This window comes from Malus sylvestris, chromosome 7 (genome assembly GCF_916048215.2).
Source record: "Malus sylvestris chromosome 7, drMalSylv7.2, whole genome shotgun sequence".
Lineage (NCBI taxonomy): Eukaryota > Viridiplantae > Streptophyta > Magnoliopsida > Rosales > Rosaceae > Malus > Malus sylvestris.
In genome coordinates, this window is record NC_062266.1 from 22,896,370 (window position 1) to 22,924,036 (window position 27,667).

General features: G+C 36.1%; 1 protein-coding gene across 1 annotated transcript; it reads right to left on the reverse strand.

Annotated features, from left to right (window-relative positions):
- Nucleotides 1-6,080: 6,080 nt before the first annotated feature.
- On the reverse strand, nt 6,081-8,965 carry LOC126629800 (protein IQ-DOMAIN 17-like). Its single transcript, XM_050299943.1, has 5 exons — nt 8,707-8,965; nt 8,287-8,580; nt 7,921-8,169; nt 7,363-7,503; nt 6,081-7,251 (listed from the first exon to the last, which is right to left on the reverse strand). The coding sequence occupies exons 1-5, from the start codon at nt 8,788-8,790 to the stop codon at nt 6,388-6,390; spliced, it is 1,632 nt and encodes a 543-aa protein (XP_050155900.1). The 5' UTR covers nt 8,791-8,965; the 3' UTR covers nt 6,081-6,387.
- Nucleotides 8,966-27,667: the final 18,702 nt, after the last annotated feature.

The window sequence follows — 27,667 nt, forward strand, 5'->3', positions numbered from 1 at the left end:
ACCTTACGTACAAAAATGGGGCCTCATCAAGGGATGGGAATCTATGTCGAATATGATTCTACTTTGATCATTCGTTACTTAGAACCTTTGACAGACGATCTGTTTACCGCTCGTTTCACAGATTGTCACTTCTATGAGACAGTCTTCCAGTCGTTAAAGGGAGATAAGAACGTCAAAGTTCCTAAAAAACGACGCGAATTATCGTGGATGACTCCCATTTTACCTCATTTAGATCCTTGCACTGCTCAGTCTGAAATTGAAGTGTATCATATATTAGATCTCCAAAGCATAGCTCAGAGCATGCTAGATGCTTTCACCAATCTAGTACAAGTGACAAGATCACATATTCCAACTACGAATACGCCTACAAAGATGGATGTACCAAATGTATGACGGACCTCCCACCTAAAGGCCCAAGATGCTAACCTTGGTGATCCACATACATTAGCGGCTAGCCAATCATCTGCCTCTACACATAAGCTTGGTAGACCTCTTGGTTCAAAGGATTCACACCCCTAGAAAAGGAAACCCACATCACATGCCCCTAAAGAGCCTACCATGAATTTGATTGTCGTTTACTCATTCTATCCAACTTATTAGGAAATTCTAGATTATGAAAGCATCATTCAAGAGATGAATCTACTTCCCAAGAATCGTGAGATTTCAGTATAGTATGCTAGCTTAGATGATGTGTGGTGTAGAAATGAGATGATCGTCGACGATGCATTAGCATATGCAGTAGCTACTGAGATCATGTTAAGCGATGACATTGAACTTCCTTCCGTTGATGAATGTTGACGTAGAACCGATTGGTCAAACTGGAAATAAGTAATCTAAATTGAACTCGATTCGCTTGCGAAATGCAAGGTCCAAACCTGCTGTTCCTACTCTTCTACATGTAAAGCCTGTTAGATATAAGTGGGTTTTTGTTCGGAAACGTAATGAGAAGAATGAAATTGTGCCTTACAAAGCTCATCTTGTTGCGCAAGGCTTCTCACAACGCCCTGGGATTGACTATGATGAAACTAATTCACCCGTTATGGATGTGATTACTTTTCGCTACCTTATCAGTTTGGTAGTTTCCGAAAAACTGAATATGCAGCTGATGGACATAGTAACTGCGTATCTCTATGAGGATCTTGATACGAAAATTTATATGAAAGTTCTCAAAGGACTTTATCAAATATTTCCAAACCTCAGAACATGCTCTAAATTCGACTGAGGCGCTCACTATACAATTTGAAGCAATCCGGAAGAATGTGTTATAACCGTTTGAGTGAGTATTTGAGTAGTCAAGGATATATGAACAACAAACTATGCCTTTGTGTGTTCATTAAGAAGTCACATTCTGGTTTTGTGATAGTTGCAGTATATGTTAATGACATGAACCTTATCAGAACTCTTGAAGAGCTTGTGAAGAGATCTGTTATGCACCTGAAGTCGGAATTTAAGATGAAAGATCTAAGAAAGACTCAATATTGTCTCGGCCTCGAGATAGAGCACCGTTTGGATAGAATCTTAGTACATCAAACGAACTACAACCAAAAGATGTTGCACCGCTTTAATGAGGATAAAGCGAAGCCTTCGAGTACTTCTATGGTCGTTCGATCGCTAGATGCAAAACGCGATCCTTCCGTCCGAATGAGGATAATGAAGAAATTTTGGAACCTCAAGTTCCTTATCTAAGTGCGATAGGCGCTTTATTTTACTTAGCTCAATGCACTAGACCTAACATCTCCTTCACTATTAATCTTTTGGCAAGATACAGTAATGCACTAACACGCAGACACTGGACCGGCGTGAAAGACATCTTCCATTACCTTAAAGGTACTACGGATTTGGGTTTGTTCTATCCATATGGATCCTCTAGTAATGCCGCAGCCCCCCTGCTTCTCAAGTCGATTCTTGTCTTGTTGGTTATGTCGACATAGGATGATTATCTGATCCACATAAGGCGCGTTCTCAAACGTGTTATGTCTTTACCGTTGGAGGCACCGCAATCTCTTGGAGGTCAACTAAATAGACATTAGTTGCCATTTCGTCTAACCATGCTGAAATTCTCGCCTTACATGAAGCAACTCAGGAATGCTTTTGGTTGAAAGCAGTTATGAGCCATATGCGAAGCTCTTGTGATCTTTACGGCATTGTAGATGTCTCGATGACGATCTTCGAAGACAACGCAGCATGCATCGAACAGCTTAAGAAGGATTACATCAAATTAGACAACACCAAGCACATTGCGCCAAAGTTCTTCTTCTCACATCAACAACAAGAGCATCAAAATATTGAAGTCATGTAAATCCGTTCACAAGACAATCTGGCTGATCTTTTCACCAAATCACAACCGAAGGCGACGTTTCAGAAACTTGTTCAAGGATTGGTAAACTTTCTGAGTTGTAACATTGCTATTTCATTTTGGAATTGTGTTAAACTTAGGGGGAGTATCCTGAAGGATACTTGCTTGATCTTAATGTACTCTTTTTCCCTATGATTATGAGCATTTTTCCCACTGGATTTTTGCTACCTAACTAGGTTTTAATAAGGCACCCACCTTGGGCTGGACATATCCCTGATGATGTCATGTAGATGTTTCTTTTAACTTTGCATTTATCACGCATTTTTCCTTAGAATGTGGATTTTGTCCCTACTCGGGTTTTTGCCATATCGTTAGGGTTTTTTAGTGAGACTTACTTCTTTATGCAAGTTCCTACCTCATTGAGAATAAGCGTTGTTCCCAGAATCAATGTCGACGAGTCCACTTCCTTAACTTCTGCATGATGCTGAAATCTACCTTGAGTATTTACACACTCAATAGGGAGTGTTATGAACTTTCCTAGTTTAAGTGTGATTGTGTAAATCCTAGATTAGATTGGATTCTAGTTATTCTTTCCTATATGGACTTGTATTACTTAGGGATGAAGGATTTCTTCTCCCTTTTTACTACTATAAATAAAGGCACTACGTAAGGGGGATAACATATCCTTAACACACATATTCCCCTATGATTCTACAAACACATTTCTCTTCTTTCTCTTCCCTTGTCGTTGGCCCTCTCCCTTTAGTCATATAAAATAGGCTACAACACTTGTAGCATTGTTATTATCGAGCTTTTTCTTTCATATTGAGTTTTTTTTCTTTATTAGTAGCGTACTTGATTTTGATTCAAATGTTTTAATTGAGTTGATTTGATGCAAGTTAGAGTAGATGTCATACTTAACTTGGGTTTACCTTCTTGCAATTGATACCATAAACCCCTATTTCTGGATGACATGCAATTAGGGTTTGTGTGATTTTCCAACGATTTCCATAGAGCTTAATTGGTTATAACTTGTTTAAATTCATCTATATGCCATAGAGGGTTAATGTGTTGGGATACTTTTGATGAATCAGATACCATGACCATTGAATAACTTAATTTAGGAAAAATCAATCATCAATATTGGGGAGCTACTTGTTCATAACATATTAAGGGATCAAATAAAATTGGTTATGGTGAATTCGGGTGCCCGTGCCCTAGGCCTTGTTTTATTTCCATGCATTTTATTTTCAAACTTTAGTTAATTTAAGTTGAATTCAAATTCTCAAATCTTTTCCGTTAAAACTTCTCAATTATAATTTGTTTGAATTTAATAAGTAAGATTTTTAGAATCAATTTGATCTATGTGGGAAGATATTCGTGCTTATATGCTATACTATTATCTGATTCGTATACTTGTGAACACTAAGTTCAAGACTTAAGGTTAATTTTGGTTATTTACTTTTTTGCAAGAGTAGAGAAGGAGGGAGAGAATTTTTCTATTGAATAGTATACAATTTATATGTGTGGGTTTTATTGCTAATATCATCCAAGCATTTTGTGATAAAATTTCATACCTAATAATAGATGGTTAAGTTAAAAAAAAATTGTTGGATATAAGTCTCAAATAGGGGAATTATGAAAATACAATAAATATGTGTATAGTTCCACTCCTAATAACACTACATTTTGTAATAAAACCCAAAACCTAGTTATAGGTAGTTAAGTTGGAAAAATATCAATGTGGTTAGAAGTAAGGGTGGGCACTTAGAACCGAAAACCGAAATCGAAACACGAACCAAATCGAACCGCACCGAATGGTTTGGTTTTGTGGTTTTGGAACGGTTTTGGTTTTGAAACCGAACCGCAACATAGAAAACGGTTTGGTTTCGGTTTTGGCTTTTGAAAACCGCACCGAAACCGAACCGCACCGCAAATATTAATAAACATTTAATTAAATATCCATATTAAATTTCATGTTTTAATTGGTTGTTTGTTAGAATCCATGCACTTAGTATAGACACAACCACACTAGAATATCATCATTCATCACTTTCTTTCGTTCATTAACTTGAAGAACCTTTGTTATTTTATACCATCACACACACACACACATATATGTACAAGGGTGGACTAATCTTGTTATCAAGAGTCGAACAATGATCTAATGAAGTCCACTCATTTGAAGCATGATATCACATATTCTAGTATGAAAGTTTCGCTCATGTTTAATGAATTCAAAGTTATTCAACTTGTTTTATGTTATACCTTGTACGAGACACCCTTTTGTTGTACAAACATATTTTAACATCAACAGGCTAATTGTTTATATAACAAATGTCTTTTTCCTATTGCTACGGGGAAATGCTTATTAATATGTTAAATTACAAATTGTACACTTTTTCTTAAAAACCAAACCAAACCATTTGAAACCGCACCAAACCAAACCAAACGGTTTGGTTTCATTTCGATTTTGGCTTCAAAACCGCACCGAACCAAACCGCAAAAAAATTTGGTTTCGGTTTTGGTTTCACTCAAAACCGCACCAAACCAAACCGTGCCCATCCCTAGTTAGAAGTGGGTCAATGACCTGTCTCTTTGAACATTTAATAAAAATATCAGTGATTTAATGGTGGATCTTCATAGAGCTAAAAAATTTATCATGTTATCGTAACAAGCTTATATTGCGATACATCTTAAGCTGTATTACTGGGCTCAAATTTGTTTCCTTAAGTTAGGCTAGCTTTAACATTCTCTTTTGATACTTCTTGGGCTCAATTTACGGGGCTCAAATTTGCTTCTTTTAAGTTACACTAACTCCAGTTTTGAAATATTGAATGGATGAGTGGACCTTCAAAAATTTGTCTTGGTTCTGGTGAAATAATGATCACTTTCAAAAAGTTGCAATCACTCTAGCATAATGAATTGACCAATTCCTAATGTGGGAATTAGCTTCTCCTGTGACATAGGTGAAAGATTCACTTCTAATTTTTACATATGATAAAACTCCGGAAAAGATAGTTTCATCAAATTCCAAGTGTTCAATAAGTAGTCATTTCATTCATTAGTTAAAAAACAATTTGGGTGATCTACAGTACCGGATATTCCAAGTGTTTTAATTATTAAATTTTGAATTTTATAATTTTAAATAAAAATTTAACAGTTAAAATATTTATGTATCCGATGTTGTGGTGCAAGCAAGAAAGTTCCCTCATCAGTTTGAGGATGCAACATTTGCAAAGACATAATCATACATTAGGAAAAGCAAGAGGCCACTTTTCAGAGCCAGTGGAGTTTTCAGTGCCACTGTTTCCCTATGAATTTGGTCTATTCCATGAATCATTCTGAAGTCTGAAGAAAATACTTGGACAGATCCATAATCATACATTGTCCTTAAATTTTTTATGCAAACAATAGTAAGAAAGGAGTACTCCGACGTACGACCTCAAATGGAGAATTAATCATATTTAACCACTTGAACTTTAAGTCCTGCATTGTCTTTATATTTTAAATATGGTGTAATTTAATTTGGAAAAGTACAATTAAGAAACTTAAGTAAAAGGTTGAAAACATGAAAGAAATATTGTGAGGAACATTGGAAGAAACTAAGAAGAAATGTTGTATGCGAGTGGAACGCTGAACCAAATCACGTGTTATAATATAAATGAACGTCTATTTACACTTTGAACACAGATCATCTAGGGTATAAAATTAATAAATCATAGTGTTAAAACATAGGTAGAAAGAACAATAATTTCTCAAGGAGTGAGGAAAACTTGGAGAATTCTGAAAAGTGAGAAATTTGTAGGAAAATAAGAGTGAGAACATTGTAATCAACTAAGTCACATAGTTTGTTAATAATGACAGACTTGCACCTTCAACTTCAGGCCATTCATTAGAAAGGGGAAAAACCCTTCAATCAGATTCCTTCTACTACCTACCTAAATACTCACTGCTCCCTAAAATTACATCCCAATTGCCTCTAGAACATTATTTAATGGTCAAACCTACATCTTAATCACATGTCAAATCAAACTAAAAGATTGTGACAAGTTATAGCTCACAATCCCCCCTTCAGTTTCAGCCATTAATCACCTCAACCACCTTCTAAGGTCACTAGTTGAAGAAGGGGAAATCTCACCACCATGACTCTCAGTGCAACAAGAAGAATAGTTGGACTGTTGCTCCACGCCGAAATGCGATGCACTCACACTCTTAAAGCTTGGACTCCTCAAGCTGTATCCATAACCTCCATACCCCATTGCCAGGCCGTGAGGATCAGGAGCTGGAAACGAGAGCCTTTTCTTTGCTGATCCAGCTGCTCGTTCCCGGTCTGGTGTAGATAGCCTTTGCCGGGGTGCACTCTGAGAGCGTATCCGAGCCTTGGCAGACTCGGTTGCAGCCATGTAATTAGGCAATGCAGCACCAGAATTGGCAATGCTACTATTGCTTGTACTACCCGCCCTGCTGCTATGTTGTTGGTGCACAGCACCAGTGTAGACATAGTTGGACCTAAGACTTGGAGTTTGAGATGCATTGGAGCTTCTATCTTCTCTAACGCAACGAGGGCTTGCAGACCGGACTAGGACAGGCCGGGTTTTTGATGGTGAGGGTGTGATAGGGGAGTGATGATGAAAGGGTTGGCTTTGGTAGGCTCGATCTCTATGGAGTGGTGAGCTGGGTCTTTGTTTTGGTGAGCCAGGTCTTTGTTTTGGTGAACTGGGTCTTTGTTGTTGGTGTTGGTGTTGGTGGTATTGGCTTGCACTTGATCTTCTGTAGTTTGGTGGTAAATTAAAATAAGGCTGAGGGGTGTCAATTTCGACTGTTTTAATGGGGTCTCTCTGGTCAGTTGAAGGTCTTCCTCTGGTCTCACATGGCTTTGGCGCCAGCCATTTCGGTCTCTCTTCAAGCTCATCCTCATTTCCCATAGACGGGGCCCTTCTGTTCCTCCATATCTTCAATTACGCAGAAAACTGAGACCAATTAGCTCATGAAAGAAATGAAACCATTGAAAAAAAGGAAAAAAGAAATAACAGAGCTACTATGCATTCAAGTGGATAACAGACCTGTTGAGAAAAGGCTTGGGACAACGATTTCTCACGCTTCATTGCAGCTTCTTTCCGTTGCTGCAACATGGCTTTTACTTCCTCAATGTTGTGAGGATGTTCGTCCCAATCGTCTGCTATGATACTTCCCTCTCTAGAATGCTACACACAAATTCAATTACTTGAACTACTCTGTTTCTTTCTTTCTTTCTTGTAAGTGAAAGCAAGAGAGGGCAAGAAACCTATGTTCCACTAACATTGTAAAACAAAAAAATAAAAAACTACTTCCACTAGGTATCTTTGAGTAACATTGCGGTACGGAGCGGGACTTGAAGTTGAACTAGGGCACAAAGTTTCTTTCTTTCTTAAACGAGTTCCCATTTTTTACTTTTGGTTTTCAATTTTCATATCTAACACAATCACACGAAAACTTAAAACTAAAACGAAATAGTTATCGGCCAATTCCTTTCTTTCCGCTTTGCAATTTTCAATGTCAAAAGCATGAAAAACATTTAAATCATCGACGATTAGCATTTCAGAATTAAACATTGTTGCTATTCGGGAATGAATCTAACTCACCATGGATTTCCTATCCGAAATGTCTTGAAGATACCGCGATTCCCAAACGCTACTAGTGGTGTCACTAAACGCAGACTGTCTGCTGCCTTCGTGAGAAAGCCTGGTGCGCTGATCGAGCACCCGAGCCTGCACCCGAACCAGAGCCTGCATGCACTTAAGCGTCATCTTTGCTTGCTTTCTCACATTGTGGCCTCTCACCAAGGCCTGCAACTTCACAAGCCCCTTAAGCGCACGAAGCGCCCTCCTTGCCTAAACCACAAACAAAATCACACAACAATCAAAACCCAGTTTCCCATTTCCTCCTTTAACTTTCCCAGCAACCAAACAGAAGTTTAGATCTAGTCATATTAAATGCTGTAAACCTACCAAGTATCCTCTGAAAGCTGTCTGGATAACAATGGCGTAGTAGTGTTCTCTGGCATGATTGGGAGGCCTAGTCAGCCGAGCTACCTCAGCGGCTGCGTGGGCAGTAGCCATTGCCGCTTCCGCCGTAGCCACCGCCACAGCAAGCACGTGCTTTTGCTCTGCAGCTGCTGAAATATGCTTTTGCTCCGCAGCTGTTGAAACATGCTTTTGCTCCGCAGCTGCTTCTTGGGTCACGGTTTCTTGTTGGTTTAAATTTGTGGGTTTTCTGAAAATCCACCTTCGCTTCTCTCTTTTCTGCACGAACCCCAGAAAAACAAAGGTAAATTCACATTTTCTGGATTTGCTGCGCAGTAACAAAAACAGAGATGCAAAAAACAAAGAAAGTGAAAAGATTTTGGGTTTTAAAGAAAAAGAATGGACCTTTTGATCTTCGTCGTCTTTAGTGGGAGATCTGAAAGCCCTTTTGACAGCAGTCAACCAGGAAGTGCCTCCCTTCTTCCCCATGAGATAATACAGTAAAACTAAAACCCAGCTGCATTTACAGCTGCGAAGTAGGAGGCTGAGAGAGAGAACACAAAGTGACAGATAATGCTGGTGGGGGTGACCGTGGCTTGTACGAAAGTGCTACCTCTTTTAACTCTAAAGATTGATAAAGAAAGTTTGAGAGAGAAACCCAAGAATGTGACTTGTTCAGCTAAAGCTTAAGATTCATTCAATCAATTTGATGGAAAAGGGAAAACAATAAAAAGATTCATTCAATAAAGTATTATATCAAAGGGATGTGATATCTACACATCTCATTTTACTTCTCACACACCTTTTTAATTTTCGACTGTCAGATCGGATGAATTGCAGAAGATCAACAAACAGAAATTATCAAAAATGTATGAGAAATAAAATAGGATGCGTAGATAGCACACCTCTATACCAAAAGGGTGTTCAGGTTCGGAGTGTATAGCGTTATCGGCGTTACTTGACATCTTAGTCTAATATTCTACCACAATAACACGTGAGTATTTGGTATAATATTGTGTTAATGAATAATAAGAATGTCAATAACACAAAATATTATTTGTGCAGCCACTGCAGCAGTGTACGCATTTTATGTAAATCCTCCGAACTGCTGATGTTCTCTCTCAACTTACAAATTACTAAAATTTATCCCACAAAACATCCATAGAAATGGTAATGAATCGATGGCTTTTTTTTATTTTTCTTCAGAAATGTTAAAACTCAAGCTTTTTGGAAGGCATTGAAGGAATGTAGGGTTTTTGTTATCACAAATGGTCTCTAACAGTAATGGGTGGTGTCAGAGATGACCTCAACAAAACTTTATAAACATAAAATGTAGGGTTTTTATTATCACAAATGGTTTCTGAAATTGACTCTCATCATCAAGATGGTTCTTGAAATTGAAAATCAATCATTATAGTCATTAAAAATAGGTGTTGCAAATCAATATGGTTCTTCCATCACAATTCTATTAAAAAATCTAAGAAGTGCTGATGTGGCACATAAATGTGCCTCATAAGTCTTTATTTTTTTTTCTCACAAATGGTCCTTGAAATTGACCCGCGACATCAAAATTGTCCCTCAAATTGACCACCGACATTAAAATAGTCCATGAAATTAAAAATTGATCAATATAGGGCCTCAAGTAAGTGTTTCAAATCAATGTAGTCATTCTGTCAAAAATTCTGTTATGTGCTGATGTGACACATAAATGGGTCACACAAGTCTAATTAAATTTAAAAAAAAATTACAAATAGGCTTAATAATTTAATAGTTAATAAAAAAATTGTCAACCCAAAAATCCAGTCCTGCAATCACCTCCGATCCCAGTCTGCATTTCTATACCTCATTCACTCTCTATTCTCTAAAACAAAATCTTAATACACCCATCTTTACACACTTTCAACACCCTTCACCGAATTGAACCTGGATCGCGATCACCTGTAATACCCTAAAAATTTAAATATATGAATTAGGTTTCATAATTATGAATATGTGGAGAAAATCGAAAATAAATCGATTTCTGGTTATGAAAATTTAATTGAGAAATTTTAAAATTTTGTTACCGGAAATTATTATAATTTACGTCGTAAAATTTATCGATAAGTGAAAAAGATGAAAATGCCCTAGTTGGTTTAACGTAAGTATACGAGGATGTATTTTATACTAATTTATTTGAATTTAGATTTTAATTAAACTAGTTACGAAATTTGAAGTTTGGAAAACTAATTATCTAAAATCCGTAGACCTTTCGAGGTCACAATTTATATTTTTGAATAAAGCTTGATCTCACGAACGCATAGGCACAAACCGTTTGTAAAATGGAGTTATAACAAATGAGTTAGTAACGTTTAAAGTCAGGGATATTTTTGTAATTTTAACCTTCTCTAGAAAGCTCTAGATTTTCTGGAGCACAGAGATTGTGCACGTGTATGGCTGGGATGAAAGGAAAATAAGAGAAGGGACAGAAATTGATGGCTGAGATGGAAATGAGAGGACAGAAAATGAGAAATGGAGGGAACAGATAGGCCAATCAGAAAGGGGGATATAAAAGAAGTGACGAATCAGAAAAGGAAGAAAGGAGGGAAAGGAGGGATAAACAAAAGGGGGGAGAAACCGGGTCTCCCTTGACCCGTATGGCCCGACTGGCGGGAAACATGGAAACCAGTGGTTTTCCGGCCAACTTCCGATGAATTACAACGAGACAACACTTGAGAAATACCTTACAGCTCTCCCTCTACCAATTCCGCCCAAAAATTTAGGAAAATTGGCCTTGAATTTGGGAAAAACAGCACCGGTGGGTGCGAGGGTTATTTGCCGAAATCCACCATTTCTGAAACATTCTCTTCCAATTCCCACCACCATTAGACTCCTCTTGAGGCCTAGAACAAAGCCCTAAACAATAGTAGGGGCGGCGGAGCACTGGAGGTGATGGATCACCCATTTTTAAGGTTTTCAGCGGGTTTCAGACGAATTGGATCTTTCCCGGCCAAATTGGCCATAGTCACAGGTATGAAACTTGCTTTACTCGCTGAGATCTACTTACATGTAAAATTTGGTAATTTTTGAAGTTTTTTGGAAAATTTGATTTTTGTTCGACGGAAACCGCCACCTACAGCAGCGCATGGCCAGTGTGCCGATGCTACCTTTTCATGCAAATTTTGATATTTTAAATCCGTAATTGGTACCCATTTGAGGTGATTCAATTGTGAAAGCTAATGTTGAATATTTTCAGAAATGGATAAAGGAATGAATGGTGAACTACGAAAGGCTTGATCCTATTCAAGGGTACGTAGGCAGTTTAATGGGAGTTAGATGCAGACTTGAAATAACTGAGATTAATCTTTTGTTGAAAATTGTCTAAGAAAAGGGATTGGGTGTTTAGTTTAAAGATTAACCTTATGTTTTTGGTAAATAGATTTAGCTATAGATTTTGTGAGAAATTAAGAATTTATTAAATAAATTGTGATCCTTAATTAAAAAAAAACGAATTGTGATAAATGGTAGAAAATAAACAAGAGTTTAATTTGGGCCTATCATAGTAATTATCTTCCGAAATAAATTTTTTGGGTCGGGGCGTTACAAATGGTATCAGAGCAAATGATTCTACTTTACAATGTGAGATATTATTGATGTTTGTGGATGTGAATTGTGAATTGCATTGATATTGCATTATTTCATAAGTTATATGGTTAATGAAGAATTTATGTGGAATACCTCTATTGTGATTCACCATGAAGTGAATTGAATTGAATGGGAGTAGAAAAATGTTAAAATGTCATATTTCATGTTATAGCTTCAAAGAGGAGCGCTTGATTAAAGTCTCGAATTAATCTAGAATTGGGTTGATATTATGCTATGCATTAGGAAAATCTTAAACGTTAAGATGATTGTGAAAATGTGACAAGTAGATGAAAAAGTCGTATTATACCTAGGTAATTGAGGAATGTTGAATTGGGTGAAAAGGCCCGTAGATGTTGAATTGGGCGAAAAGGCCCATGGATGTTGTTTTGAGCGAAAAGGCCCGTGGAATGGGAGGAATGTTTGATTGGGAAAAATGGCTCGTGGATGTTGATTTGAGTGAAATGACCCGTGAAATGTGGAGAAATAATTGAATGGGCACAAAGACCCAATGTTTCCGAGAGAAAAGCTCCATGTGTGGGTTGTGAGAATGAGTTATCAATGTGATGTGTAGCTTCCAGGTAAATTACGATCTTTTCCAGTTGGTAGTCACTTATTGGGGTAAAAGAAAAAGGTGATGAAATCATTGGTTTACTAATGATATTTATGGCTGAAAATTTAAATATTTACAAAAAAAAAAAGATAAAATTTATAGAACGGGAAAGAAATCATAAATCGAAGTTATGAATTGTTCATTATAATTGGAATGGTGGGAAAACCATGGAGATTTTTTCATTTATTGAATTATTGGTGGACATGAATAATAGAATGAGAATTTGAGTTCGTTTAGTATAAATGGAAATTGTGGGTTGGTTTTAAATTCCTCACTATTATACAGTGATTGTGATTAGAAGTTCCAATAATTTTCGCTAGAAATTCTGACATATGGGTTGCCAATTCTGTTGGTTTGACTTGAAATTGTAATATTTACTTAGCCATTGCTGCTTATGACTTGAAATTTTGATATTTATTTGGCCGATGATGGATATGATGGGAATATATGATAATTGTTTGCAAAAAAAAAAAAATGGATATGGCAAAAAATTTCTGAAGTCTGGTATCGCCAGTGATTGTGGCCATAAATTTTGAAAAGAATCAAGGTAACGGCTATGTGTAGCCAATGTTGGTAAGTAGTTTTACCCATGAGTGTGGTTCTTATGCTAGCATTTATCTAGCCGATGGTAGATATGGTTGGATAATCTGGTAATTATTTGGCCAGCGAGGATTGTGACATCCCACATCGCCCAGGGGAGTGATCCTTAAATGTATATTCTCATCCCTACCTAGCACGAGGCCTTTTGGGAGCTCATTGGCTTCGAGTTCCGTAGGAACTTCGAAGTTAAGCGAGAAGGGGGCCAGAGCACTCCCAGGATGGGTGACTCACTAGGAAATTGCTCGTGAGTTCCCAAAAACAAAACCTGTATCAGATCCCTGGCCGGAAGTATTGTAACATCTCACATCGCCCAAGGGAGTGATCTTTAAATGTATATTCCCATCCTTATCTAGCACGAGGCCTTTTGGGAGCTCACTGGCTTTGGGTTCCGTAGGAACTCCGAAGTTAAGCGAGAAAGAGGCCAAAGCACTCCCAAGATAAGTGACTATTGGGAAGTTGCTCGTGAGTTCCTTAAAACAAAACCGTGAGGGAATGGTAAGCCCAAAGTGGATAATATCGTGCTACGGTGGTGGAATGGGCCCGGGATGTGGTGGACCCGGGTCGGGATATGACAAATGGTATCAAAGCCAATCCCTGGGCGGAAGTGTGCCGAAGAAGACGTCGAGCCCCTAAGAGGGGTGGATTGTAACATCCCACATCGTCCAAGGGAGTGATCCTTAAATGTATATTCTCATCCATACCTAGCATGAGGCCTTTTAGGAGCTCATTAGCTTCAGGTTCTGTAGGAACTCCAAAGTTAAGCAAGAAGAAGGCTAGAGCACTCCCAAGATGGGTGACCCACTGGGAAGTTGCTCTGGAGTTCCCAAAAACAAAACTGTGAGGGAATGGTAAGCCCAAAGCGAACAATATCATGCTACGGTGGTGGAACGGACCCGAGATGTGGTGGACTCGAGCTGGGATGTGACAAGGATTGCGACTTGACATTTGATATTTATTTTGCCAATGTGTATGACTAGACTTCATGATATTTATTCTGCCAATTAATGTGGCTGGAAATCTGAGTACATTTGTGAAAATCATGATAACTAATTTCGTTGAATTATTTATTTTCAACTTGAATAAAATCGTAGACTGAATTTATGATTTTATTCACTATAAATAGAACGGTCGGATTAGTTCTAAATCTCTTTTCTTTATTTGATGGTTGGAAATCTCGGGGATGAGATTTATTTAATGGGGGTCGAATATAATACCCTGAAAATTTAAATATATGAATTAGATATTCATAATTATGAATATGTGGAGAAAATAGAAAATAAATCGATTTATGGTTATGAAAATTTAATTGAGAAATTTTAAAGTTTTGTTATTGGAAATTATTATAATTTATGTTGTAAAATTCATCGATAAGTGAAAAAAGATGAAAATGCCTCTAGTTGGTTTAACGCAAGTATACGAGGACGTATTTTATACTAATTTATTTGAATTTAATTAAACTAGTTACGAAGTTTGAAGTTTGGAAACTAATTATCTAAAATCAGTAGACCTTTCAAGGTCACAATTTATATTTTTGAATAGAGCTCGATCTCACGAACACATAGGCCTAAACCATTTGTGAAAAGAAGTTATAACGAAGGAGTTGTTAACGTTTAAAGTCAAAGATATTTTTGTAATTTTAACATTCTCTAGAAAGCTCCAGATTTTCTGGAGCACTGAGATTGTGCCACGTGTATGGTTGGGATGAAAGGAAAATAAGAGAAAGGAGAGAAATGGATGACTGAGATGGAAATGAGAGGAGAGAAAATGAGAAATGGAGGGAACAGATAGGCCAATTAGAAGGGGGGAGAGCAAAGAAGTGACGAATCAGAAAAAGAAGAAAGCAGGGAAAGGAAGGAGAAAAAAAAGAGGGAGAAACCGAGTCTTCCTTGACCCATGTGGCCCAACTGGCGGGAAACATGGAAACCAGTGGTTTCTCGGACAACATCTAAGAAATACCTCACGGCTCTCCCTCTACCAATTCCACCAAAAAATTTAGGAAAATTGGCATTGAATTTGGGAAAAACAGCATCGGTGGGTGCGAGGGTTATTTACCGAAATCCACCATTTCTGAAACGTTCTCTTCCAATTCCCACCACCATTAGACTCCCCTTGAGGCCTGAAACAAAGCCCAAACAATAGTAGGGGTGGCGGAGCACCAAAGGTGACGGATTGAAGCCACTTATTTCTAGGGTTTCCGGTAGGTTTGAGACGAATTAGAGCTTTTCCCGGCCAATTGGCAACGGCTTTGCCCATTGGTGACGGCTTGCTCCATTGGCGATGACTTCTGAGACATCACCGTTAACATTTAGGCAATCAACATCCTTACAACCTTAATCTTGGATAGCTTGTTCAGTGCTTCCTTGGTGGTATGGTGATGCAAAGAACGACAAGGTCTGCCTTGAGATAATGAGGTTATAATCGAGTTACGTCCATTGTTCGTTGAAAACTATTTCCACACCCCCTCTTAGGCCTTGGTTAAGCCTTGTGCCTTTGAGAATTTATGGAAATGAGTTGTCTTCGGAGTAGGCCTTACTATAAGAAAAAAAAAATTTCATTGTGCAGAAAGGTATTTAGACAACTTTTTAAATTAATTATTAAACTCACATCAGCACATAATAAATTTTTTTACAGCATTGTGGCAAAAGGATCATATTGATTTGCGACATCTATTTTCAAGGACTACATTGATTTATTTTCAATTTCAGGGACCATTTGTGATAAAACCCCCATTTATGTGCCACATCAGCACTTAACAAAATTTTTAACAGAATAGTGACGGAAGGACCACATTGATGTGCAACACCTATTTTCAGGGATTACATTGATTGATTTTTAATTTCAGGGATCATCTTGATGGTGAGGATCAATTTCAATGACCATTTTTTATAAAAAACCCTAAAATCTAAGTAGAGGAAGTGACAAAGTATTCAGTAATGGGGTGGAGTTCTTACTCAATTGATTATTTGGTCGATTTACAAGTTGCATATTCATGATCAGAATCGTCATATAATAAAACACTGGATAATATCTAAAAAATAAAATATGAAAATCGTTTAATCATAAAAATAAATGGACGAATTTAGCAAAAGTATTAAACATCATCTGTTTGTTGTAACATAATTGACAAAACCACATTAGTTTTAATTGATCCTTTTTAGAATGATTTTTATGTAGTGTTTTGTAAATAAACAATTTGAACTATAAGTACAAAATTATGTTAATCGCTAATAAAATATCTTGAAGAGGAAAGGCTTTACCTGAAACAAAAAAAAAAAGAAAAAAAAACATTGTTTTGTGAGTGAACCTGGCATTCGTGTTGTGTTTTTCGTGTTCATGTCGATTTCATGTCATACTTGATATCTTAACGGGTTGTGTCGTATAACACCTGTTAAAATAAACAGGTAAAATGACTGGACTAAAAATCGACTTGATAATATTAACAGGTAATATGACCCGACCCGTTATCCGTTAAGAAAAATATATTTTAAACCAATAAATAATCAAAGGAAAAACATAATATTAAACAAGTATATACATACCATATTGTCTCATCCAAAACATAAAAAATCATTTTTCTTTTAAGTATATTTTCGCTTACCTAAATTGATCAAATGGTAAAATTGGAAAATATTAGAATAGAGAAAGGGTTTTTTCGTCCAAAAAAGTTCTAAGAATATAAGTGAAATAGAATCTAACGATACAAATTTACTCTCATTTATCTTACGGGTGCTATTTAAGTAAAAGTCTTTAATAGTTTTTTAATTAATGTAGAAGTGTAAAAAATATAGAAAAAAATATAAATAAACGCTCGTAATGACAAGCTTTACAACTTTCATGAAGAGCTTAACTTCGAAATTCGTCACTATAATCATATAAATCATAGATCAAAATTTAACCGTTGATTGTTGTTTACATTTACACTTCATTGTTCTCATCAAATTTTGTTTTTTCAGATTTTCTTTTTTGAAAACATGATCTATTAAAGGATGCAGGAAGATGAACAGTTTGGATCGTTGATATTATATTCAGAGTTTTACAGTTAGTGAAAATATTGCTTGATGTTTATAAAGTTTTTCCAAACTATATGATATCGACTCATATTTCAGTTAATCGTAAATATCGAAACATGATATCAAAGATTTGAACCATTCATCTTCTTACATCTGCCAGATGATCATGTTTTCAAAAAAGAAAATTTTAAAAATGAAATTCAGTAAGAAGAATAAAGAGTAAATGACAATCGACGGTTAAATATAAATTTAAGGTTTGTGGATTATACTGTTGGATTTCGAAGCTGACCGCTTCATGAAAGCTGTAACGCTTGTTACTATGAGTGGTTGTATATTTTTTTTTTTACATTTTTTACACTTCTACCATAATTATCATTAATTTTATTAATTTTGCCCTCAAATAAAAAACATTATTCATAAGGGTTTGAAGGATTTTAAAAATCTAAACGATAATGTAAGTATAACCATTATCTACTCGTAGAGGAATGATGATGAATCAGGAGTATTTTTATATTCTTTCACATTGTTCATACTTGTATGTATGTCTTCTTAGTTCTTGCCTATACAAGTACTATACTAGTTTATTTTAATTTTGGACAACAACATGTTAAGTAAAATTTATCTTAGCAATGATAATAAGGAACTCTTATAATAAAAATAAATAATGACTAAAACTTTTTTTTTTAACTTATATAGAATAATAATACAAAACTATATATGTAATATAAAATATATTGTATATATTAATATGGTTATTGTATTTTATAATAATTCTTTTAGTAATTAAACTTTAAAATTATCAAAATAATTTTTTTCTTAACGGGTTAAAATGGGCTACTCACGTGTTACCCATGTGTATACCCGTTAATGATCCGATTAGTTATTATGTTGATCCGAAATTCGTTATTTTCGTGTCATTTTCGTATCGTATCATCTTGTTATGTCAGAAACTACCGGATCTATGAGTGATATCGAGGATGTTGAAGACCGGGAGAAAAAAAAAAATTGAGAAAGAGCACGTTGAGGGTGCACGGGAACCAACAGTAGTGCTCTGCTTTAAGCCAATATATATACATGTATATCGTCCTTTTCTCTCACCTCCTTTATCTGGATTAAAAAAAAGGCTCCTTGTGTGGGAAGGTGGTGTGTTTCTGCCTTTTTGTCCTTAAAAAATAAACAACTAGGCACCAAGCTCTCATGCTGTCACGTGATTGTACCAGGAGCCAGCAGGTAGGGTTTATTATCATGTGGTTGACGGACCAAGGTGATGGTCTACAACGACTTACCTACAAGGTCACAATGGATCATATATTAGGGTGTTTCGGATTTTGGACCCCTAACCGAAAAGGTCAAACTGAATTCTGAACTGATTTCTTTTGAGACCGGATTTCGAAAATCGAAATTAAATTGAATTTTGGTATTCTTGAATATGAAGTTTTGAAAAACTTTCGATCTTTAGGTACAGTTCGGGACTGTCTCTAGTTGTGTTTTGAATATTTGATTATGTAGAAGGAGCAGATGAAGAAGTCAAAGTGTTTTGATCCCTGCAGAACAGTAGAAGGCAAAAGATGAAATTATAATGGTCTGCGACTCTGCATATGTACTAATCAACCCAAAAATACTCTAGAAATTCAAATTCAAAAATCCAAATCCATGCATATCATGACAATTGAATTAACACTTCACATGCATATCGAATCATTTTTTTCCAAATTCAGAAATCCAAATCCAAATACACAAACAATCAAAGAAACCCCAATTTTGACAAACCTTAGAAATAACCACAAAAATATGTAGAAAAAAAAAACCCTAGATTTTGAATACCAATCTTAGTTTGAAAATAATTCGAAACAAAACTTTAGATTTCGAAACAAATACCTCGATTTTGGCGCTCAAGAGTCGCTCAATCGAGAAGCATAGAGAATTGGAGAGAAATATGAGGCAAAATCGAGAACATGAGAGAGAAGGTACAATGCGGTGGCCGGAGTTGAGACTCGGAGAAGGTGGTCGGAGGAGAGGTGGGCGCAGTTGAGACTCAAAGAAGGTAGGCGGAGGAGAGGTAAAGGTAGAGTAGAAAAATCAAGAATGTGACAGCATGTGAGAGACTGAGAGACTAAGAAGTGAGGACCCTAAGTCTGATTAGACGGTTGGGATTAAATCTTAACCAATCTGAAAATTCACATAATTCCTGAACCGTAATTTAAAATTAAATATATATTATATAAGATGTTTTGGTCGGTTCGGGATTACCGAACGAATGCATATGTGAGACCAAAACTCATACCGAACTGTTTGAGATCGGTTCGGTTTTTGGTATCAAACCTTTCAAAATTTTCAGTTCAAGCCTTTTTTGTTTCGATTTAGTACTGAATTTGTACGATTCGGAATTTTAAATTTTTTTCGCCTATAATTTATATTATATCTCTCTCATCATGTAGTTCAACTTAGTAATAACTTATTATCAACATATTAAGCGATGTTTTTATCTATTTAAACGCATGAGTAATACGTAATGAGGAACTGCTTCTTACTAAACTACTTCTTGCAATCTAGACACATGATAGAAATAATTTTTTTTGTAAAGCTTCAAAGAAATGACACACCCCGACCAAGGTCAAGGCATGCTGGCCGTCACGTGAGAGTGACGTAGCCATGTGCACAGTGCGGAAGCGATAAAGATAGCAAATATACGAATAATTAAAAACCAAATTACTAGAGTGCACTATTAAACAGAAAGTGATAGGAGTTAGTTACAATAGTGAACACTCCTAATCAGAGCATGAAGTCTAGGTGCAGTCCAGTAGGACAAGTACTAGTTATACAGTACTAGGAATATCCTACTATTATATAGATAAGTTAGAACTGTTGACGCCCTCGAGCCACCAACAGCAAGCTTACTTAAAACCTGGAGGGGCGCAAAACAGAAAATGTGAGTGGGCAAAAACAAATGTTTTACAAAATCGTTTCATTTATCAACATAAGTAATCCCTCGCTATAAAACATGTATAATTTTCCCAGAATCAAGATATAAGCATATATATATATATATATATATATCTGAAATCATATCAATTCAGTTCATGTTTCACATAATCATATTCATATGTATGCCATGCCAAAATGTAACAAAGTAAACAATCCAGGTAATAATAATGTCATAGAATTATGATATGTTACTCAGAACTTCTGTGGTAATCTGTATGACTGAATTCATAGCTCAAACTCAATTTAGCCGGAGTCACTACTATGACCTATACGGCAATATACTGCACATAAGTCGGAACCACTGAAAAGGGTCTGTACGACAAGATTGGGTGAAATATAATTATGCTCAAGTCTATTCTCTCATAATAGCCGGGCGATAAATCGCTAGTCACCTACGAGTCAGAACCATAATAAGGTCTGTACCACAAGACTTTGCACTTAAGTTCGATCCAATATGAGCATATAGTGCGGGAGGTGACGTAAATAAACAGGCCTGAACTTCATATCTCTGGCTAATTCACAATCACCCTAGGTGCAACTTTATGAGCCCAACATTGTTTAATCACATATCACATCATCGGTGATTCACTTAACCAACGTAACTTACCTGAACTTACCTGTGTCTCCACAGCACCACATACATACATATATATATATATATATATATATATATATATATATGCAACCATGAATGCATATGCAAAATATAAAAGCATTTGGCATTTTATTTCAAAGCATACTTTCTTTAAAATGTATTTCTGGGAAATATAACAAGTATATAAGTATATACTGAAAACAAAAGCCCACTTATTGGTATGTCGAAGGGTCGTAGCCCCCGAGTCACCCGTGAATATGTGCATCCTCGGGATAAGTCTCACCTATATGCGAATTAACTATAAAAACGTTATTTTAAAGCACATAAGCAAAACTAGCTAATAACTTCTCATATACCAACGTGACCTACACAACCTCACGAACATCATGATATTTTTAGATAAATTTTTAGGTGGCTCATGCGCCCCCACGAACCGGGGAGGGCACGGCCTCATGCACCAAACACGCGCAGCATCTTCAACCTCCAGATGCCAGAATAGTGTCGTCGGCGTCGGATTCTGGGCAGACCTGCAACTGCCTTTTCTCACTCGTTTTTACACCATTTTTCACGCAATTTATACCAAAATGAAGCTCTTAACTTGTAGAACACGGTCATACTAATTTAAAGCTTTAAAAGCCACGGGATCTCACCGGAGAATTGCAAGAAAATCGGCCAAACTTCATCCACACGATCCCGACGTCCAAAACCTTCAAACAAAGCACTCTGAGCTTCCTTGGGACCTCACTAAGCTCGCTATGAGCTTGGATTGTCCTAAAACATAACCATTTAAAAGTTCATGAATAGTGCTTAACTCGGAGCTTGAAGTTTCAACGTGATATCGAACGAGTTCTTACCTGAACTGGGTACCATTGAACTCGTATGGTCCTCACGAACACAATGGTACTAATTTTGGCCACGATCCATGAAGTTTCAAGGGTCTTGGGTGCTTGTCCATACCATTTCAAAGGAGAGAAAGTGAAACTGAGAGAGAGAGAGAGAGAAGAGAGAGCACGGGAGAGTGAGAGAGTGAGAGATAGGATGTGTGGTCCAGATTTTTGGGTCAGCAATCAAAACAACCCATTTTCCTTACTTCCAATTGGTTCCAAAATAATAGGAACTTAACAAATTGGTCCTCAACCACACATAGTCCCACAATGCCACAAACGCTCAAGGGCATTTTAGTCTTTTCACATCAACGACTACTAATTAACATTGACTAGTAACAAAACAATTTAATCTAAACTACATATTAACAAAACCCTCTTTGTCAACCAAAAGATTGTGAAAAGACAAGGTCAGTCTTCTATCACAAAATAAAACCAAGGGTAGTAAAGTAATTTTGCACAACCTAAATTTTACAGTTTTTTTAGAGCCTCACCTACAAGTGATGCTAACAAATCCCTGATTTAAAGGATAACAAATAGAAGTCTTGCTCCCTACCCTACTTTCATGTTCTCTCTCCTTCCCCTTTAAAAAAAATATTCACAAGTAAAGTATGTAGGCATGTGCTAGTATAAATGATTGGTAGATATAATTCTATATTTTACATGTATCTTAATTTTAATTTGTTTGTTATTTTAAGAGAATTTTAATATTTTGCGTTATGTCACATCCCCCGACGTCCTCGTTGGCACACTTCCGGCCAGGGATTGGCTCTGATACCAAATTGTCACATCCCGGTCCGGGCTCTCACCACATCCTAGGCTCAACTCCGCCGTAGCACGATATTATCCGCTTTGGGCCCTGACCACACCCTCACGATTTTGTTTCTAGGAACTCATACGAGCAGAACTTCCTAGTGGTTGGGAATGCTCTGGCTCATTTCTCGCTTAACTTCAGAGTTCCTACGGAACTCGAAGCCAATGAGCTCCCAAAATGCCTCGTGCTAGGTAGAGATGAGAATATATATATATATATATATATATATATATAAGGCTTACAGGATCCACTCCCATGAGCGATGTGGAATGTTACACGTTATATATTGCAGAACATGTGAATCTACTTTGGGTAAAACCAATGAAACAAACAAATTTTGTAGTTATTTTAATTGAAGTGGATTTGTGATTCTTTTAAGATTATTGTATTAAGATTCCAAATTTTATTTCCAAGCGGTTTGGTTGTGGTGAATAAAAAAGGGTTGACTGCGCAGTGCTGTCAGTTTGACGTTTTGGGCTATAAATCAGTCAAAATGGTGATTTTTAGAGAGAGTTCCTTACGTGAAATTGTAAGGGATGTTTCATCTTTCCAACGATGCCTCACATGCCTGATTTAGAGCTTATTAGGTCATAAAATGTGTTGACTTTGTGGCTGACCATATTACCCAATTTGAATGTGATTGTTTTTCGTAGTCTATTACTTTATTTGGTTTTTTATATTTGGTGGAGACCTAATTTAATTAGGATATTAATTTGGGAGTTTTAACAAAAAGGACTTGGCACTATTCATTCTTAATCAAAAGGACATGTTGTGTATGAAAAGTCCATAATGGATCAAACTGTTTTCTTTATTTACTTTTATGCCATTTTTATTATTATAGCAGGGTCCACAATGATGTTGACATTTCTGTCTGGAAATACATTGTTTTACATTATGCTATTCAATCTTATGCTAATTTGTTACCAGCTCCTCATGCTTCCATCATGTTGTCGATGTTATGTAGCTCTTCTTCTGTCAAATTGTTCCAGTACTGTTTATCTCCTTCTACCAGCTCTGCATCTTTTTCTCTATCTTCTTTCACCCTGTAGTACATTTCTGGTGTTTCTTCTTTGAAATTTTGAGGCTTCCAATACGGCTGATAACTGATCATTGTCTTGCTATAATATACATTTCTTCTTCTTCTGCTACTAGTACCATATCATACGTAAAATCTTCAAACTCATCTAAGGCAAACATTTAGATTCCTCTAAATTTTAAAATATCTTTGTATGAAGGAGTCAACCTATGTGAGGAGATAAGGGATAGTCTAAATGACTCTTCATTAATCATGGCTATATGCCTAGCTTTCTCCTTATGCATATGTACATACCAATCTGGAGGACTACTAATAAAGCTTATGCAAATTTCTTTCCACCTTTCCAGATAATCTTTTGCTACTTTTATAAGTTTTTTAAGAAATGATTCTGGTTAGGAAATACGATTAATGAATATTTTATCAAGATAGTCAAACTCTAATAGTAAGGCAGGGATAACTTCTACCACATTATGCTTTTTCTGATGCTCATAACTAAAATGTCATGGTCTAAAATCTCTCATGTTAATCCTGGTCATACCTAAGCTAACCTCTGGTTTACAAATACAATTCTCTGTATTACCTTGTCTGTCACCTCTTTCAGCAGATCCCCTAGCTCGGCGACTTGGGGGACTCCTACTACATGGTTTGTATCACGCTTGACCAAGCCTGAAACTACAAGTAAGCTTTAAGTGAAATTGATACATTACCTTGTGCATCTCTACCAGTTAAAGATACCACCCCTGGATGGAGGAAGAGTACTTCCAGAGAAGATGTCACGTCTACCTATGAGACAGATAAGGCAAGTGAAGACGATACCACACTTCGGTAATTAGAAGTTTCGTGATTACGAGATCATTCTCCCACAATATTTCCTAATGTCATTTGTACTAAATCATTCACTTGTACTCACTAAAGGAGAGCTTGAATGTACTTGTGTAAACCTTTCACAATTAATGAGAACTCCTCTACTCCGTGGACGTAGCCAATCTGGGTGAACCACGTACATCTTGTGTTTGCTTTCCTGTCTCTATCCATTTACATACTTATCCACACTAATGACCGGAGCAATCTAGCGAAGATCACAAACTTAATACTTTTTGTTGTACCAAAGTCCTCATTGATTTTGTGCATCAACAATCCTTAAGTCCTTACCTTTTTGCGTTGGTAATGGATGAGTTAACAGGACATATTCAAGATGATATTCCTTGGTGTATGCTTTTCGCAAACGATATAGTGTTGATAGATGAAACTGAGGAAGGGGTAAATGCGAAGCTTAACCTTTGGAGAGAAGTGTTGGAATCTAAAGTTCTTTGCCTAAGCCGGTCAAAGATAGAATATATAGAGTGCAAGTTCAGTGCAAATGGAGGCCAAAATGAATTAAGGGTGAGGATCGGAGATCAAAATACCAAAGAGCGACCGTTTTCGCTACCCAGGATCTATCTTGCAAAAGAACAGAGAATTAGATGGAGATCTCAACCATAGAATACAAGCTGGACGGATGAAGTGGAAGAGTGCATCTGGCGTGTTGTGTGACCGTCGTAGGCCACTGAAGTTCAAGGGAAAATTTTATAGGACGGCAATAACGCTGGCGATGCTGTATGGCACAGAATATTGGGCGATGAAGCATCAACACATACACAAAATAGGTGTAGCAGAGATGAATATGCTTCGTTGGATGTGTGGGCACACGAGAAAGGATAAGATTAGGAATGAGGATATCCGAGGTAAAGTAGGAGTAGCCGAAATTGAAGGAAAGATGAGAGAAAATCGGTTACGGTGGTTTGGACATATGCAAAAAAGGCCTACTGACGCTCCGGTTCGAAGATGTGACTACGGGATAGAGGTTCAGGGCCGAAGAGGTAGAGGAAGACCTAGAAAAACTTTGGAAGAGACCCTAAGAAAAGACTTAGAGTACTTGGATCTAACGGAGGACATGACACAAAACCGAGCGCAATGACGTTCTAGGATTCATATAGCTGACCCCACTTAGTGGGAAAAGGCTTTGTTGTTGTTGTTGTTGTTGTAGGATATCATCTATTATTAAGTCTAAAGATATATTTCTAAGAAAACTTTCATATTTTTCTTGTTTTTCTTTGTCACTCAGATGCTGATGTTGTTCATTATTTTGATGTTGCTCCATTTCAATGTCTTCATCTAAGAGCTCAATCTTAATCTCTTTTATGAGCTCATTAGCCTATTGTTCTATGGGTTCAATAACCTATTTTTCTTTATTTTTATGTTGATCAATTTCTAGACTTATTTTCAATTCTCTTTTTAGAATGTCACTTGCCGTTTGCTACATTCTAAGAGATTTGAGTTCTTGGTTCATTTTGGTAAACTTGCTGAGTAATGACTCATGATCTCTAGAAATGGCTTGAAGTTTGTACTTAAGAGAATGAATATATTGCTGGCTTTGGTGGAAATTAAAATTAAAGTTATCGAACTCTTGTTCTAAGGCTTTAATTCATTTTTCATGACCTAACCTCATGCTTGGCTATTTGATTTGGATATTCCAAAAATTATCTAAAAGAACATGTTGCCTATCAGAAAGCTCTGGTACCCTTGACCTATACCTCAAAATTGGATTTCTGATTCCTTCAATAATATTGCCCTTAAAGTTGAAAGTAGATACTAGTGGTGATGCTGGTCTACTTATGCTATTTTGGAATCCACTGAATGGTGGAGGTTGATGATGCATCATTATGCTACTAAAAGGTGATCTTATGCCTTGTGGTCTTGTGCTATTTGAGGATGATGGCCCACAATATTCCATACATGTTCAACAAATTAATCTTGATAAGATATCGGCTAATGTATTGTCATTACCTTTTATATGTTCAAAAATTGGTTTAAAACCATTTTCTATAATTGAATCAACAAAATTAACCCATCTTCGGGTTGCCTGTTTATTAACATGTATCTTGTTATAATGAGAACCTATATTTCGACAATCTGTTCTAATCGTAAATACTTCATTATGTAAAAATAAAGACAATGCTTCAAGTGAGTTAATTATTTCTAAAATTTCTAAATCTGTTGATGGTAATCTCAACTGTATATCACTAAATTTTCCTGATGAATATCTACAAACTTGTTCTTCAGACTTTGGAGACTCCTTATGCTTTTTCTAGTACAGTATACATGCCCATCCTCATGATAAAGCGTCTGTTTCAACTATTTTATAACTATCATCTAATGGTAATGTTAATGGCTTAAGCTTAGTAATTTCTTCTTTTATATTTTGAACTAATTTAATATCTTCACTATTAAAATATTTTTGTCCTGTTTTGCTAGTTTTACTATATAAAACTGCTATTTTTCTTCATAAATCAGGGATAAAATTTCTTGCATAATTTAACAATCCTAAAAATGGTTGTAGCCGTTTTTTGTCTTCTAACTTATCTGGAAATTCTAAAACCTTTTTAGCTATATGATCTTGTAATTATATTGTATCTGACTTGATATACATTCCTAAAAATTATATATCTTGCTTTTCTAATGCTATTTTATTTTTGCTAATCACAATTCCATTATTGATAAATTCTTGTAAAACTATCTCTAAGTGCTTCCTATGTTCATTTCTATTTTTACTATGTACTAAAATATCATCTACATAAACACTACAAAATTTATCATATTTCTTGAAAATTTGATCCATCTTTCTTTGAAAGATTGAAGGAGCATTTTTAATGACATAACAAGCCACTCAAAATGTCCTTTTGGACAAGTAAAATCTGTCCACTCAATTGATTCTTCTGCTAATCGTATTTGCCAAATCCTGATTTACAATCAAATTTACTAAAATATTTACTCTCTTGAATTTTATTTATAAGCTCATGTTTATTTGGTAACTTATAACTATCTTCATATGTATTATCATTTAATCTCTTGTAATTATAAACTATTCTAGCCTTGCCTCTCTTGAGCTCTAAATGTTTTCTTACTATACATGCTTCTGATCTATGTCTAGACTTAAAGGGTCTTATTACTTTTAAATTTAATAATTCTTTTATTTGTTGCTCAAACTCTTGTTTATCTAATAAACTACAAGACATATCAACTGTTTTTATGGTTAAATCTGGGTTAATTATATCTAATTTTGCTAATATTTTATTTTTATTCCAATGTAACTAAGGATCTTCTCCTATAATTCTAGTTTGTTATGCTAATTCTAACAATTCTTCTAAACTCTATGGTTTATTTAACTGTAA

Coding starts and splice junctions, on each gene's coding strand:
- LOC126629800 (XM_050299943.1), bottom strand. CDS start 8,790: ATGGGGAAGAAGGGAGGCACTTCCTGGTTGACTGCTGTCAAAAGGGCT. Junction 8,581..8,706: donor AAGACGACGAAGATCAAAAG/GTCCATTCTTTT, acceptor GGGTTCGTGCAG/AAAAGAGAGAAGCGAAGGTG. Junction 7,252..7,362: donor CCCAAGCCTTTTCTCAACAG/GTCTGTTATCCA, acceptor GCGTAATTGAAG/ATATGGAGGAACAGAAGGGC.